Source organism: Heptranchias perlo, unplaced genomic scaffold (genome assembly GCF_035084215.1).
Source record: "Heptranchias perlo isolate sHepPer1 unplaced genomic scaffold, sHepPer1.hap1 HAP1_SCAFFOLD_199, whole genome shotgun sequence".
Taxonomy (NCBI): Eukaryota; Metazoa; Chordata; class Chondrichthyes; order Hexanchiformes; family Hexanchidae; genus Heptranchias; species Heptranchias perlo.
Genome location: NW_027139215.1, coordinates 173332 through 188205, shown reverse-complemented (window position 1 = coordinate 188205; position 14874 = coordinate 173332). Strand labels below are relative to the sequence as shown.

Genomic DNA, 14874 nt, shown 5'->3' with positions numbered 1-14874 from the left:
ACTACAGCCTTCCCGTACACTTTCGAGGCCGCGACGATGGCCGAGGGGCCGACAACCTCGGCCATGGCCTTCACGCAGGCCTCAATCGTCATGCCGGGGTGGGCATAGGCCTTGACCCCGTGCTTCCTCGTCACGAGGCGGAATGGCGCCGGGCCAGCAGGAGTAGCACGAGCAGCGGGAGCAGCAGCCGCAGTAACGCCCGCATACGTCCTGCTGGGTCCCGGCACTGGCGAAGATGGTGTTGCCATTCTCTTGTACGCCACGCCCACCCCAAATCTTAGGTCTTCCAGGTATTTTCCTTTTTTTTTTGTTGGACCAAAAGCCCAAGGAAACCTCCTCTCCCCAAAATGGTACTGATCTATTGGGAGAGGGGCTCCTTTTCTGGGGCGTTTTTCCTTTTTGTTTTTAAATGCGGAAACCACAAGAGAGAGAGGGAGGGATGTTCCTTAAAGAGGAAGGAGGGAGTCTGCAGGGGCGGGCCGCTGCAGAAATGTCTCTGGAGGGAAGGAACGTACACGTACACGGGTGGCCGATAACGTGGAGTCTTCCGGTGGGCAGGGGGAGGAGATGTCTTCTCCCAGACAGCCGGAGCTGCCTCGGCTCAGTCCTCCACAGATGGCAAAAGTTTCTTCACCCAGGCAGCTCCAGCTGTCCCGGGCCAGACACTTGGGGGCGGAATCCCCTGGTCGAAAAAGATCTTCTTAACTCCCCCTACCTTCAGTCGGCCACCCCGATCGCCGCCGACCACCTCTTCCTGCTGTTTAAGGCTGACAGCAGCAGCACACCCCTCGCAGCTGCTTGATATTTTTTTTTTTCGCCTCCTTCTTTCTTTCTCCCTCCTTCCCTCTCGATGGCTCTCCTCTCCTCTGTGCTCTGCACCTGCTTGCAGCACTTCCGCAGGGCCACACTCGATTGGCCGGCAAGTGGCTCGCCAATACCGACCGGCCCCAGCACTCTCCTCACAGGCTGGGAAGTTCAGTCAGGATGATCATGATTGCTTCCATGATCAGTCTGAAAGACATCCAATCGTATCACAACAGCGACTCATTGAATTGGAGTCAGGTGACTGCAGTGTATAAAAGGTGCTGGTTGGTGGGTAAAGTGATAGTTGAGTTGTTTGGTATCATGGGGGATTTTGTAGTGAGAGCTTTGTTCTCGGTGCTGGTGTTCGTTGGAGTGGTTTGTTGCTCTGATATTTGGGAACAGTTTAGAGGCCAGAGATTTCCATGGAGAAGAGTAAAACCCACCCCTGTGCCCCAGAGAGACCCTCCCCCTGTCCCTCCCTTTGGTTCCCATTTCAGTGTGTCTGAGGGGAGAAGTCTGTCTCCACTGCAGACTGTGATGGTGCAGTGTGGAGAGCAGAACCTGCTGGTGAGGGTCGACATGGATTTATTTGGAACCAGGCACCTGATTAAAGCTACTGACCTCACCCTAGGGACAGCAGGTTGTCGGCCAACTGGGATCCACTCTCAGAACCACACTGTCCTCTTTGACTATGGGCTCCATGAATGTGGCAGCAGATTGCAGGTAATGTGATTCCTCAATTCTTGCTCCAATTTCACTGTGTCGTTTACTGCCCACTCTGAACTCATTAACATCGGGTGAAACTCCAGCCACTGAGGAGATCCCTGAATGAAATCTGTGTATAAATTCTTGCCCACTGTTAAATATCACCCTGTGTGAAACAACTACTTTATATTGACCTGTTAATCTCAGCTTTATATTTAAAAAGAACTTCAACTTGTCACTGAGGGACTGCATCTTTCTTAAATGGGTCATTACTACTCTCTAGCTCTGAGATTCAATTCTATTGACCTTGAACCTTTACCGACATTCTTCCAAACCAGTCTGTTCTTTTGTGCCTCAATTGATTTATCTTTTCCTTGCCTTCTTGTGGATATTCAGGCCTGTTGCCTCAACTTGTGGTCAATGAATGTTCAATGTGGAAGTTCCTGTTGAGACTTCTCTTGAAAAATGAAACAAGTGGAATAATAATTGGGATACAATGTATTAAAGGGGAACTCCACTTTTGGTTATTTCTCCTGCCAATCCCCTTGATTCCACGGACACAGATGAGATTTAAGTGATGTTTTGTGCTCCATATCAGGGTTAACTTGAAGCCCCTTAAGGTGAAAGCTCTATTCTATATGGGAAAGAATGCTCATCAAATCTGGCAGTGCCAATCATTTCAGGGTTTCTGACTGCAGGCCTGAAGTCCCCTATGATAGAAAGTGGACTGAGCAGAGCAACAGAGGCTGCTCGAGGCAACTTCAACCAATGGTGGAGCTGCTTCAATCATGTGTCATTGAGGAACAGCTGAAACCCCTCAAACTGCTGCTTAACAGGGCAGGAAAATGACCAGAAATAGCTTTTGTCCAATGAGACCAGCTCTTCATTCCTTAACCTGATGTCTTTCAGATGGCTGGAGATTTCCTGGTCTACACCACCCACCTGAACCACACCCCAAATGCTCATGGATCTGTCATTGTGAGAACGAATGGAGCTATCATTCCCATTGAGTGCCATTATTTTAGGTAAGAAACTTTACTCTGTGGCAAATAAGGTCTACAGCAGGTGCAGTTCTCTGAAGTTGTCCTGAAATTACACTCCTGTCCTTCCAGGAAGCGCAATGTGAGCAGTGACCCTATCAAGCCCACCTGGATCCCATTCAGCTCTACCAAGTCTGGAGAAGGGCTTCTGTCATTCTCACTGCGTCTTATGAACGGTATGTGATGGGTGGATGGGGAGTGCTTTTCTGTGGTCTCCCACTGGGAGTTTCACCCACTGTCTCCAACCCTTGTCCTCTTGTACTTCAGATGACTGGTTTACAGAGCGCACCTCGACTGTCTACTACCTGGGTGACCTCATTCACATTGAGGCCTCTGTTTCAATGACCAACCACATGCCCTTGAAGCTCTACATTGACAGCTGTGCAGCTACATTGAGCCCAGACAAGGATTCCACCCCAAGATACAACATCATTGACTACCATGGGTAAGGAGCTCTCTGCTTTCTCCAGCTGGTTATGTCTCAATGGGTTCACTAAATTCACTTTGTCCCTTTTTTAATCTATCTTCAGTTGCCTCCTGGACAGCAAAGCTGAGGACTCCTTTTCAACCTTTGTGTTGCCAAGAGGTGAACGTGAGCTGGACAAACTCCAGTTTGACCTGGATGCGTTCCGCTTTTTTGGAGATGACCGTTCCTTGGTAAGAGGAAGCCAAACATTGGGGTTCCCCATGTTGGGAGGAGGTCACTAAACAACAACTTGTATTGAATGTGTCCCTCAGATTTTCATCACCTGTCACCTGAAAGTTGCTGCAGTGGATCGGAGAGATTCCATGAACAAAGCTTGTACTTTCCAGAATATGTAAGTTCCCTCTCTTGCTCAGGGATGTGTTGTATTAAAGGGTGATGGACAACCTGGTTGATAAACGGATTCTCTGGTTTAGCTGGACCCCATTGGAAGAATCCAACAATGACGTGTGTGCCTGTTGTCATCTGGGTAACTGCAGTGCCACGAGGGAATTCCGACTTGATTCCAGAGGAAGGAGGGATCTTGTATCTGGACCTGGTAGGACATTGATCCTCTATATGTTGGAGGTCACCCTTTACCCTCTCTAACTGGAATGTTTGATATTGCAGAGAGTGATGCTGAATTGAAGTGGGAGGGTGAGGCCTTACTTGGACCCCTAGTCATTCTGAATCCTGATGTGACAGACCTGGCAATTGAGCCCCTTAATGAGGTTGAGCAAAGGATGCAGCAGAGGTCTCCGGGTGGTGAGTTGGCTGACTGCTGGTTTCCATTTTCCCCTCAGTATTTCCTTCACTCACTCTGACCTTTGGTTTCTTGTTCTATTTTTTAGGTGTGGAGTCTGAGGTGGTCCTGATTTTGGCCCTGACTGTGACCGCTGTCTCTCTGATCTCTGCTTCTTTGATCGCCTTGTTCCTGTACAGGAAACACAAGCAAACCCAGTTCAACTAGTTATCAAATGACCAATAAAGCAGTGACTACTGGTATCTTCTAATGGCTGGTTGCTCATTTTTCATTATCTGGCTCCAATCAGCATGCAATGAGTGCTCAATACTGTTCGTAACACTCCACACTCCTCCACAGTTCCTCCTGTTCGTGAAATTGTTTTTAATGGGTCCATGTAAGTCGTGGCAGACTGGCTGGTAATAATGTATCCAGGCCCAGTCCAGGGATGGCTGCAGCAATGGGTGAAGGCTTGCCAGGCCCTCATTGTGCAGGTCAATGAGCTCTGAAGGAACAGTGGGACTGGCCTGAGGGACTGGTGCCGGCTGGTTGACGGCCCAATCTCTCCCTTGGTGCTCCGCAGCCATTGATAACTCGAATCCCCACACGGGCTCAAAACTCCAGTTAAACTCTCCCTTTTGGAGCTAATTGTCCAAACACCAATCGGATTGAGAGTCGGTGGACTTGGAACTCTCTTCCAAGATTGAAGATCCCTGCCCCTGATGTGAAGATTCTTGTTTAGTGGGGGTGGGGCTCCAGGTAGATTTCAAATGCTCAGTGTAAAGGTTAATGTACACAGGGGGCAATGATGTGCCTATTGGGTACAGGCACAGTGAGAGGGCGAGGGATGGGGAGCCCAGAGGTTGTGACTTAACTCTGTTGGATTTGAATTTCACCTGTCTTCTTGTGAGCAGACAGAAGTTTCTCATCTTCAGCTTCCCCTCACGACAGGTCCTGAAGATTTTATTGCAATTTGAAAATAGGATGAACTATTTACATTATTATCATTCACTGTATTTGAAGAGTGATCATAGGAACAGGAGAAGGTCATTTAGCCCCTCGATCCTGGTCCACCATTCAAAGAGATCATGGTTGATCTATGACATAACTCCATATACCTGCCTTCGTCATATCCCTTACCTTTTGGGTCACAATTTTAATCTGAGATAATAGATTTAACAATTGAGCTAGCATCAACTGCCATTTGTGGAAGAGTGTTCCTAACTTCTCCCACTCTTTGCGTGTCGAAGTGTCTCTTCACTTCACTCCTGAAAGTCCTAATTCTAACTTTAAGGTTATGTCCCCTGGTCGCTAAACTGGCTGTGGTTTTCATAACTTTACAGTGAATTGGGTACAATCCATATCTGGGCCACCCTTGCCTTATGAAATACTGAAATTTGTTCATAAAATGTTCTTCCGATTAATGAGAATGTTTAAATTTACAAAGCTGGCTTTCTTTTTGGTAAATCAGACATTCAGGGGGTCTATTAAACAGGATGTTAGCAGCAAACACCCTCGCTTCAGACAACATTCTTTGGCAGGTGGAAACCACGCCTCCATTTAAATCAAATCATAGTATTATTTTACTTAAGCTATAATCACTGAAGTTTAGTGTTTAAACATAGCAGATCCAGGCTCATTCTGTTAAAGTAGAATAACAATAAGTTAGTGGGAACTTTTAACAATAGCAATTCATTTCTGCTCACTGTACACACTGAAGGTGAATTTCCTTCCAGTGGAAACTGCAGTCAGACGGCCCCTCCTCACTTTCACTCTGAGCTTCCTCACACTATTGACAAATAGTGTTCGGAAACTTTAAACCCAATAGATGACAATACATTCAAGTGTAGTGTACGTCCATCCTACCCTCTTCTGACTGTTTGATTTACATGTAAATATTTCAGGGAGATTTTACAAACTGGATATACTGGGCAAGAGAACTACTTTGGGCTATTTTACAATGTTGCAAAAAATACCATGTAGAAATGCTTCATGAATTCATTCTCAATGAAGCTTAGGATCTTACAGGACAGAAACAGGTGACTTTCCTCTTGCTCCTCGTCCACTTTAATGTTCCTCTGTTCCAAGGTCCCTGTGCACGACCCAAAGCTGGGGTGAAATGTGAGCTGTGAGGAGGATGCAAAGAGGTTCCAATATGATTGATATAAGTTGGGTGAGTGGGCAAAAACATGGCAGATGCAGTATAACGTGGTTAAATGTGAAGTTATTCACTTTGGTTGTAAAATCAGATTATTATCTGAATGGTGATAGATTGGGAAAAGGGGAGGTGCAACGAAACCTGGGTGTCTTTGCACACCAGTCGCTGAAAGCGAGCATTCAGGTGCAGCAAGCAGTTCGGAAGGCGAATGGTATGTTGGCCTTCATTGCAAGAGGATTTGAGTATAGGAGCAGGGATGTTTTACTGCAGTTATACAGGGCCTTGGTGAGACCACATCTGGAGTATTGTGTGCAGTTTTAGTCTCCTTATCTGAGGAATGAAGTCCTTGCCAGGAGGAAGTGCAACAAAGGTTTCCTGGACTGATTCCTGGGATGGCAGGACTGACTTATGAGGAGAGATTGGGTTGACTAGACCTGTATTCACTCGAGTTTAGAATAATGAGAGGTGATCTCAGTGAAACATATAAAATTCGAACAGGACTGGACAGACCAGATGCAGGGAGGATGTTCCCAATGGCTGAGGAGCCCAAAACCAGGGGTCACAGTCTCAGGACAAATCCAATCCAGCCAATTACTGCCCCATTAGTCTACTCTCAATCATCAGCAAAGTGATGGAAGGTGTCGTCGACAGTGCTATCAAGCGGTACTTACTCACCAATAACCTGCTCATCAATGCTCAGTTTGGGTTCCGCCAGGACCACTCGGCTCCAGACCTCATTGCAGCCTTGGTCCAAACATGGACAAAAGAGCTGAATTCCTGAGGTGAGGTGAGAATAACTGCACTTGACATTAAGGAAGCATTTGACCAAGTGTGGCACCAAGGAGCCCTAGTAAAATTGAAGTCAATGGGAATCGGGGAAAACGCTCCAGTGGCTGGAGTCATACCGAGAACAAAGGAAGATGGTAGTGGTTGTTGTAGACAAATCATTTCAGCCCCAGGACATTGCTGCAGGAGTTCCTCAGGGCAGTGTCCTCGGCCCAACCATTTTCAGCTGCTTCATCAATGACCTTCCCTCTATCATAAGGTCAGAAATGGGGATGTTCGCTGATGATTGCACAGTGTTCAGTTCCATTCGCAACCCCTCAAATAATGAAGCAGTCCGAGCCCGCAGGCAGCAAGACCTGGACAACATCCAGTCTAGGGCTGATAAGTGGCAAGTAACACTCGTGCCAGACAAGTGCCAGGCAATGACCATCACCAATAAGAGAGAGTCTAACCACCTCCCCTTGCCATTCAACGTCATTACCATCACCGAAGCCCCACCATCAACATCCTGGGGGTCACCATTGACCAGAAACTTAACTGGACCAGCCATACAAATACTGTGGCTACAAGAGCAGGTCAGAGGCTGGGTATTCTGCGGCGAGTGACTCACGTTCTGACTCCCAAAACCTTTCCACCATCTACAAGGCACAAATCAGGAGTGTGATGGAATACCCTCCACTTGCCTGGATGAGTGCAGCTCCAAAAACACTCAAGAAGCTCGACACCATCCAGGACAAAGCAGCCCGCTTGATTGGCACCCCATCCACCACCCTGAACATTCACTCCCTTCACCAGCGGTGCACAGTGGCTGCAGTGTGTACCATCCTCAGGATGCACTGCAGCAACCCGCCAAGGCTTCTTTGACAGCACCTCCCAAACCCGAGACCTCTACCACCTAGAAGGACAAGGGCAGCAGGCACATGGGAACAACACCACCTGCACGTTCCCTTCCAAGTCACACACCATCCCGACTTGGAAATATATCGACGTTCCTTCATTGTCGCTGGGTCAAAATCCTGGAACTCCCTTCCTAACAGCACTGTGGGAGAACCTTCACCACACGGACTGCAGCGGTTCAAGAAGGCGGCTCACCACCACCTTCTCAAGGGCAATTAGGGATGGGCAATAAATGCCGGCCTCGCCAGCGACGCCCACATCCGATGACCGAACAAAAAAAAACTGACCTTGACCATTTCCATTGTAAGGCAAGACAGCTATGGACAATGACTCAGGAAAAGCAGCAGGGATGGTGATAAGAACACAATGCGGGCAGGCAGCTCGATGTATGAGGAGCAATCAGTGGTCACTTGGCCTCTGTGACAAACCATTTTGCAGAGGGTTTTGTGACAAGATGAGTTAAGCTGACCACTTAAATTCTATTTTAAAAAAAATTTATTTCGGAGGATTTTGTGACCGGATGGGTCAAGCTGGCAACATTATATTTTGTGGTCAAATAACCTCATAAATCGAGAAGAGTTTTATGAATAAGAACGCCGCATATGTTGTGAGGCTCCTACCACGGAGCTTTAAAAACCCAACATCTTTTGAGCTCAGGGGAGAGGATGGTGCAGAGCAATTAGCGAAGTTCACCCAGCTGTCAGAAGACTACAACCTCTGTCCAGAGATCGACCAAGCTGTAAAAAGACTTCGAAACTGTCAGAAGACTTGAGAGGATTACACCGCCAACTTAATTACAAACTCTGCCCAGAGACCAAACGGTGTGATATTGTTTTAATATCTGTATGATAAGTGACTTCACTATTATTACTGTCTTATAATATTGGATACTTTCACATGTTTGATTTGACTATTAAAAAAGAAGACATTGATTACCATTTGGCGTCACATCCGAATCTGTTCGAATGACTGAGCACTAATTTATAAAATTATGTCTCCTCGTTCTTCATTCCGCCATCAGAGGAAATTGATTCTCAATCTAATCTATCAAATAATTTTAACATTTTAAACACCTCAATTAGATCGCCCCTCAAACTTCTATATCAACGCAATACAAGCCACGTTTATGCAACCTGCCCTCATAACTTAACCCTCTCAGCCCGGGTATCATTATGGTGAATCTGCATTGCACCACCTCCAAGGCCAACACATCCTTCCGAGGATGTGGTGCCCAAAACTGAATGCAGTACTCCAGATGGGGTCTGACCAAAGATCCATACAGCCTGTGAAAGTAGCCGGGAGGGGAATAGAAATGGTGGTGAGGATACGCGTTGGTGGCGGGGCTGAACACGATGGCTTCAGTCTTCGCCATGTTAAACTGGAGGAAATTGGGGCTCATCCAAGATTGGATGTCGGACAAGTATCCTGACCACACACAGGTAGTGGAGGTAGAGTTAATGCACATGGCTCGGGCTGAATTGGGCACGTTGCACACTGAATGTAACCGTGCTGAACTGGACCTGTCCACATAATACGCAGAGATGTGGGTTAAAGTGGGTGTACGGCCAGGATCGAGAAATTGGCTGCGTTTTCCGGTTGCAGAAGGAGAGTGTCTCTGATCAGTTATACCTTGTGCTGAGATCTGTTAATTCAGCATTAAGAGGTGTTTAAACCCGGGGTCTTCCTCGTGTACAAGGCTCACCCTCACCAATGGCAGCTGCCTGTCAAGCTTTTCATTATCTTTTCTGAAGAAATGTAATCGGGATCATACTGTGGTTTCTCGGTATTTCACTTTAGAGCTGTGTCAGATCCAATTTCATCAAAACAAAAACACGAGCCTGGCAACGGCTGCACTAATCTGTTTGTATCAATTACTGTAATTAATATAAAAGACCAAAGCACCGAATTGTCTCCCTGGAGGCTGACATCAGGTATAAAAGTGTCAACCCTTGAATGTAGAGCAGAGCTTCTTATAGAAATGCACGGTTCACCTAAAGGACTGTTATTTGCCATTTATTATCCCATCCTTGCAGCTATCAGTGTTCCAGGTAAAGTAATGTAGTTAATTATTAGTTATGGAAATCGTTGTTTAACTGTATCACTGCTCTAGTTTACTGGTATCGTTTCTCCCTTTTAATTGTATCGTTTCTCCCCTTTAATTATATAATTTCTCCCCTTTACCGGTATAATTTCTTCTCTTTAACAGTATAATTTCTCTCCTTTAACTGTATAATTTCTCCCCTTTACCAATATTTCTCCCCTATAATAGTGCAATCTCTCCCCTTTAAATGTATAAATTCGCCACTTTTACTATCACTTCTCCCCTGTGACTGTGTAATTTCTCCCCTTCAACAGTATAAATATCTGCCTTTTATGTGTCACCTTTAATGATATCATTTCTGCTCTTTACCGGTGTAATTTATCCCTTTAATGGTATCATTTCTCCCCTTCAATGGTATAATTTCTCTCCTTAAACGGTATCATTTCTCTGCTTTAACTGTTTCGTTTCTCCCCTTTAACTGTGCGCTTCTCGGCTTTACCAGTACCACTACCTGATGTGTTATTGGCCCTGTTACTGTAGGAGTGCAGAGATCTCGGAGGATTGTAGGGCTGGAGGAGGCTACAGAGATAGGGAGGAGCGAGGCTGAGTATTTGAGTACAAGGATAAGAATTTTAAAATTGAGGTGTTGTCGGAAAGGGAGCCAATGTAGATCATCGAATTCAAGGGTGATGGGTGAACAGGACTTGTTGCGAGTTATGATACCAGCTGCAAAATTTTGGATGCGCTCAAGTTTACGGAGGGTACAAGGCAGGAGGCCAGCCAGGAGAGCATTGGAAGAGTTGAGTTTAGAGGTCACAACAGCATGGATGAAGGTTTCAGCAGCAGATGAGCTGAGGCAGGGGCAGAGACCAGTAGTTACGGAGGTGGAAGGAGGTGACCTTGGTGGTGGAGAGGATATGGGTCCGAAACTGCACTCAGAGTCAAATAGGACGCCAAGATTGTGAACAGTCTGGTTCGGCCTCAGAAAATGGCCAAGAACAGGGATGGAGTCGATGGCGAGGGAATGGAGTTTGTGGCTGAAAGGAAGACAATGTTTTCATCTGTTATCACGGTGTACATGTAGGTCTATTGTGTTATTGTAAGTGAATTGTCACACTGTTCTCACCGTGTAGATGTAGTTCTATTGTGTTATGAACATTATTACTGTGGGTGAATTATCCCACTGTTATTCCGGTGTATATGTAGTTATGTTGTGTTTATTGGTGCTGCACTGTGGAAGGTGTACTCTGTTATATCAGAGAATATATTGTATTGCTGCCGTTGTGTTGTGAATGGTATTATCACGTTATTATAAGATATGTAGGAAATTATTTTGTTCCTTGCTGCAGACTGACTGGTGGTGGGGTTCGGTTCTACAGACGCTCTCAACCCTCGGGTACCGTGACCATTCCTTTTTCCTCAGGGCATTTCCACTCTAATTGTGAAGTTGCCCCTGAAGATATATCGGAGCCTCTACAGATGAATAAGAAGTGGAACCGCTGGCGATCCGCTAAACAGCAACATCAGGGTGAAAATTCTCTGCGTTTGATGCCAGCATTCCAGGCACCAATACGGGATGGTTCACTGATAGTTACGGTTTCATTAATTAAAGCAAATTAAATCAAAAATATGTAATACTGATTGGATGTATTAATAATTCAACCAATTACAGACGTAACTGTATAATCGTGAAGCTACTGGTTGAATTTAATCTCTGGATTTATTCATTACTGACTGGGTTTATTAAATGATTCATTTACTTGTCTTTGTTTTGATAATTATTTACAGCACGGAGTAATTTCAACAAGTTCTTTATCGATTGAGATTATTCAGTGATTAAATAATTCCCGACTGAATTTAATAACTGACTTGATTGAAGGGACATTATTGGGCAGCCAATTATTGACAAAAATATAAACAATGTAACAAGTGTCCGTTTTATGAATGAATCTGGATTTGCTCCAAACTTAGACCGCGCTGTGTTTGTGCTTCCAACAGTGAATAATTCGACAGCTTGGATTGTAGGTAATTGGTAGAAGGGCTAGACTGGAGCTGAGGAGAAATTATTTTCACCCAGAGGGTGGTGGGAGTCTGGAACTCAGTGCCTGAAAGGGTGGGAGAGGCAGAAACCCTCAACTCATTTAAAAAGTCCTTGGATGTGTACTTGAAGTACTGCAACCCACAGGGCTACAGACCGAGTGCTGGAAAGGGAGATAAAGCTGGATAGCTCTTTTTCAGTCGTCACGGACATGATGGGCCGAATGGCCTCCTTCTGTGCCGTAACTTTCTATGATTCTATGAATTCATCGGATGAGAGCGATTTGGGCTCCGACAGGACATGGTCGGTTTTAAATGCAAGTTTTTTGTACTTTATTGGTTGTTTCCAGTTTCATTGTCAATTCTTTTATTGTTGATTCTCTTAAAAAATCTTCTGTAATACGTTTATTTTCCTGTCACCTAATCTTCGCATTTATTATGAACCATTTTACTGATTCTTTAAGATTTGTTTCTTTTCTTGTCTATTTGACGTTCCCGCATTGGTTTTAATGGGTTTCTTGTTCCCATTATGTTTTATTATATTCATTTACATTCTGAAGTCTTTGGTCTGTCTGATTTCAATGCGGATGATTATTTTAGCACAGATACAGGTGTCCAGAGGGTAAGGATCGGTTTTCAACTCAGGATCAAGTGTCAAAGCTATAAGTTTCACACAGAATCCTGTCAATTGGATTATTTTGCTGGGAGTCGGATCATTAACGCTCCTGTTCTCTCTCACACACGTACACATGCTCTGTCTCTCTCCTTCTCTCTTACAGCTAACTTGGCGGTGATTGTGATCCTGTCCCGAGGAAGGTGCGGTCTCTCCAGATGTATCACTTCCTACCTGGTGTCCATGGCGGTGACGGATCTCCTGGTCATTATCACGGCTGTGATATTAAACCGCATTGTTGGTATTTATTTCCCATTCAGTTTCCTGTCCATCACTCCGGTCTGTTCTCTCAGTTTTGTGTTAATTTATGCAATCAGAGACAGTTCTGTCTGGGTCACGGTCGTGTTCACCTTTGATCGATTTGTAGCCATTTGCTGCCAGAAGCTGAAAACAAAATATTGCACCGAGAAAACGGCGGCTGTGGTTATCGGAACGGTCTGTGTCCTGAGCTGTTTAAAAAATACATTCTGGTATTTTATATATGAACCTTTGTATACAATTAACAACATACCCTGGTTCTGCAACATCAAGTTAATATTTTACACCTCACCCGCATGGGCTGCATTTGACTGGATTCACCGCATTTTAACCCCTTGTCTCCCATTCATTGTGATTTTATTGCTCAATGCTCAGACCGTCAGACACATTTTAGCGGCCATTAGAATCCGCAGAAGACTCCAGGTCCGCAGCAACGTTGAGAATCAGAGTGACCCAGAGATGGAGAACCGGAGGAAATCCATCGTTTTGCTCTTCTGTATCTCGGGCAGTCTCATCCTGTTATGGTTGTTGTTTCTTATAACTTTCCTCTATGTGCGAATTGCGAACGTTAGTTATTTCTCAGGTTCCAATTTCGATGATTCAAATTTTATTCTGGAGGAAAGCGGATTTATGCTTCAGCTTTTGAGTTCCTGCCTAAACCCGTTTATTTATGCAGGGACCCAGAGTAAATTCAGAGACGAGTTAAAGAATATGGTGAAATATCCACTGACTCTAATTGTTAAATTATTTAAATAATGAAAATAGTAAAATCCAGCCTCAATTGCTCCTTATATTCCATCCTGTACACCTCTCGTTCCTCTCACACACTGCCTGCCCTCTCAGATACACAGTCACTCACTCTGAGATCCTTTCCCACTGTAAATTTACGAAAGTATAAGGAAAACTACATCATTGCACAATTCAGTGTTGTTTCCTGTTCTGTTAGTTTCCAGTTCTCTTGTCGGTGCTGACTCAGGCCTGGTGCATTCCCACCAGCCCCGAGGGCCCTCGAGTATCTCCACATTCATGTGGGAGACAGAGTCCGAGCTCTGTTCTGTTGTTGGATATCAAGTTTAACTGTTTAATGAAGGGACCTCAATATCCCCCCTGGGAATAGTTTGGATTTTGAGGATAGTATACTCTCTGAAATGGCAACACACACTGTGCCCACCCATTGTTCTCCACTCACTGGGCACCGCCCCACAGCCACACTCGTGTGTCCATAAACATAAGAATTGCTGGATGGAAAAAGACCAAGGTCCATCCAGCTCGCCTTCCACTATCCGGTTAGTCACATGATACAACGACAATGGGGTTGTTGACTAATCGTTGCAATCAATCTCTATCAATGAATCCACAACAGACCCTGACACAAGGCCAGGAATCCCCCAGTCATCGAGAGCTTTGGGAACCATAGGCCCAAAGGCACCTGTTCCTCCCAAACATGTGACACTTACCACATGTCATGTCTCAAATTACTCAGATACTGAAATGAGAAATGTTATTTTCTGTAAGATTCTATCTAATTTGCATTTGAATGATTCAATATGAACTGCTTTCACCACCTCCCTGGGGAACCTGTTCTATAGAGTGACCACTTGCTCACTGAAATATTCTTTATGGAGCTTAGTTTTGAATTTACCTGGCTTCAAGTGCAGGCCGTCTCCTCTGGTTCTACTCTTCTGGACATGGTGAAATATTTTGTCACAGTCTACATTATCCAGTCGATTTAGAAACCTAAAAACAGCAATAGTATCACCTCTAAACATTCCCGTTTCCAGTGAGAACATGCCCAATTTACATAATCACTCAACATAATTCAATCTCTCCACCCGCTCAATCATTCTGATTGCTCTCTTCTCTGTCCTCTCAATAGCTGCATTATGCTTTTTGTACTGTGGTGACCAGAACTGTACACAGCATTGTAAGTGCGATTGCACCTATAATTTTACAGTAGCAGGATTCCCAAACTATTTCGGCTCAATATTGACCTTTAAATGCATCTCAGCATCTGATTTGCTTTACTCACTGCCGCCGAGCATTGATGCGACAGCTTCAATTTATTATCAATCTACTCCCCCCGATCTTTTTCATTGCCATGGACATTATTTTCTTTCCAGTTAAGTAATGGATTCCCCCAGTGATCTACGCTTGGCCCCCTCCTATTCTTCATTTACATGCTGCCCTTCGCCGATATCATCCTAAAACACTACATCAGATTCTACATGTACACTGATGACACACAGCTCTACCTCACCATCACCTCTCTC

At 45.1% G+C, this 14874-nt stretch overlaps 2 protein-coding genes across 2 annotated transcripts; both read left to right on the top strand.

Moving 5' to 3' along the window:
• Positions 1 to 1127: 1127 nt before the first annotated feature.
• Positions 1128 to 4696, top strand: LOC137309998 (zona pellucida sperm-binding protein 3-like). The gene is made up of 9 exons (XM_067977997.1): positions 1128 to 1527; positions 2419 to 2534; positions 2622 to 2725; positions 2817 to 2994; positions 3080 to 3206; positions 3288 to 3367; positions 3450 to 3571; positions 3643 to 3777; positions 3864 to 4696. The coding sequence occupies exons 1-9, from the start codon at positions 1342 to 1344 to the stop codon at positions 3980 to 3982; spliced, it is 1167 nt and encodes a 388-aa protein (XP_067834098.1). The 5' UTR covers positions 1128 to 1341; the 3' UTR covers positions 3983 to 4696.
• A 4877-nt stretch (positions 4697 to 9573) lies between these two features.
• LOC137309999 (probable G-protein coupled receptor 139) lies at positions 9574 to 13360 on the top strand. Its single transcript, XM_067977998.1, has 2 exons — positions 9574 to 9643; positions 12453 to 13360. The coding sequence occupies exons 1-2, from the start codon at positions 9574 to 9576 to the stop codon at positions 13358 to 13360; spliced, it is 978 nt and encodes a 325-aa protein (XP_067834099.1).
• Positions 13361 to 14874: the final 1514 nt, after the last annotated feature.

What these genes read in the sequence shown, in the direction of transcription:
- LOC137309998 (XM_067977997.1), top strand. Translation starts at nt 1,342, where the DNA reads ATGGTGCAGTGTGGAGAGCAGAACCTGCTGGTGAGGGTCGACATGGAT. An exon ending in AACATCATTGACTACCATGG is followed by an intron (nt 2,995 to 3,079) that starts GTAAGGAGCTCT and finishes ATCTATCTTCAG; the next exon opens with TTGCCTCCTGGACAGCAAAG. An exon ending in GCAGCAGAGGTCTCCGGGTG is followed by an intron (nt 3,778 to 3,863) that starts GTGAGTTGGCTG and finishes TCTATTTTTTAG; the next exon opens with GTGTGGAGTCTGAGGTGGTC.
- LOC137309999 (XM_067977998.1), top strand. Translation starts at nt 9,574, where the DNA reads ATGCACGGTTCACCTAAAGGACTGTTATTTGCCATTTATTATCCCATC. An exon ending in TGCAGCTATCAGTGTTCCAG is followed by an intron (nt 9,644 to 12,452) that starts GTAAAGTAATGT and finishes TCTCTCTTACAG; the next exon opens with CTAACTTGGCGGTGATTGTG.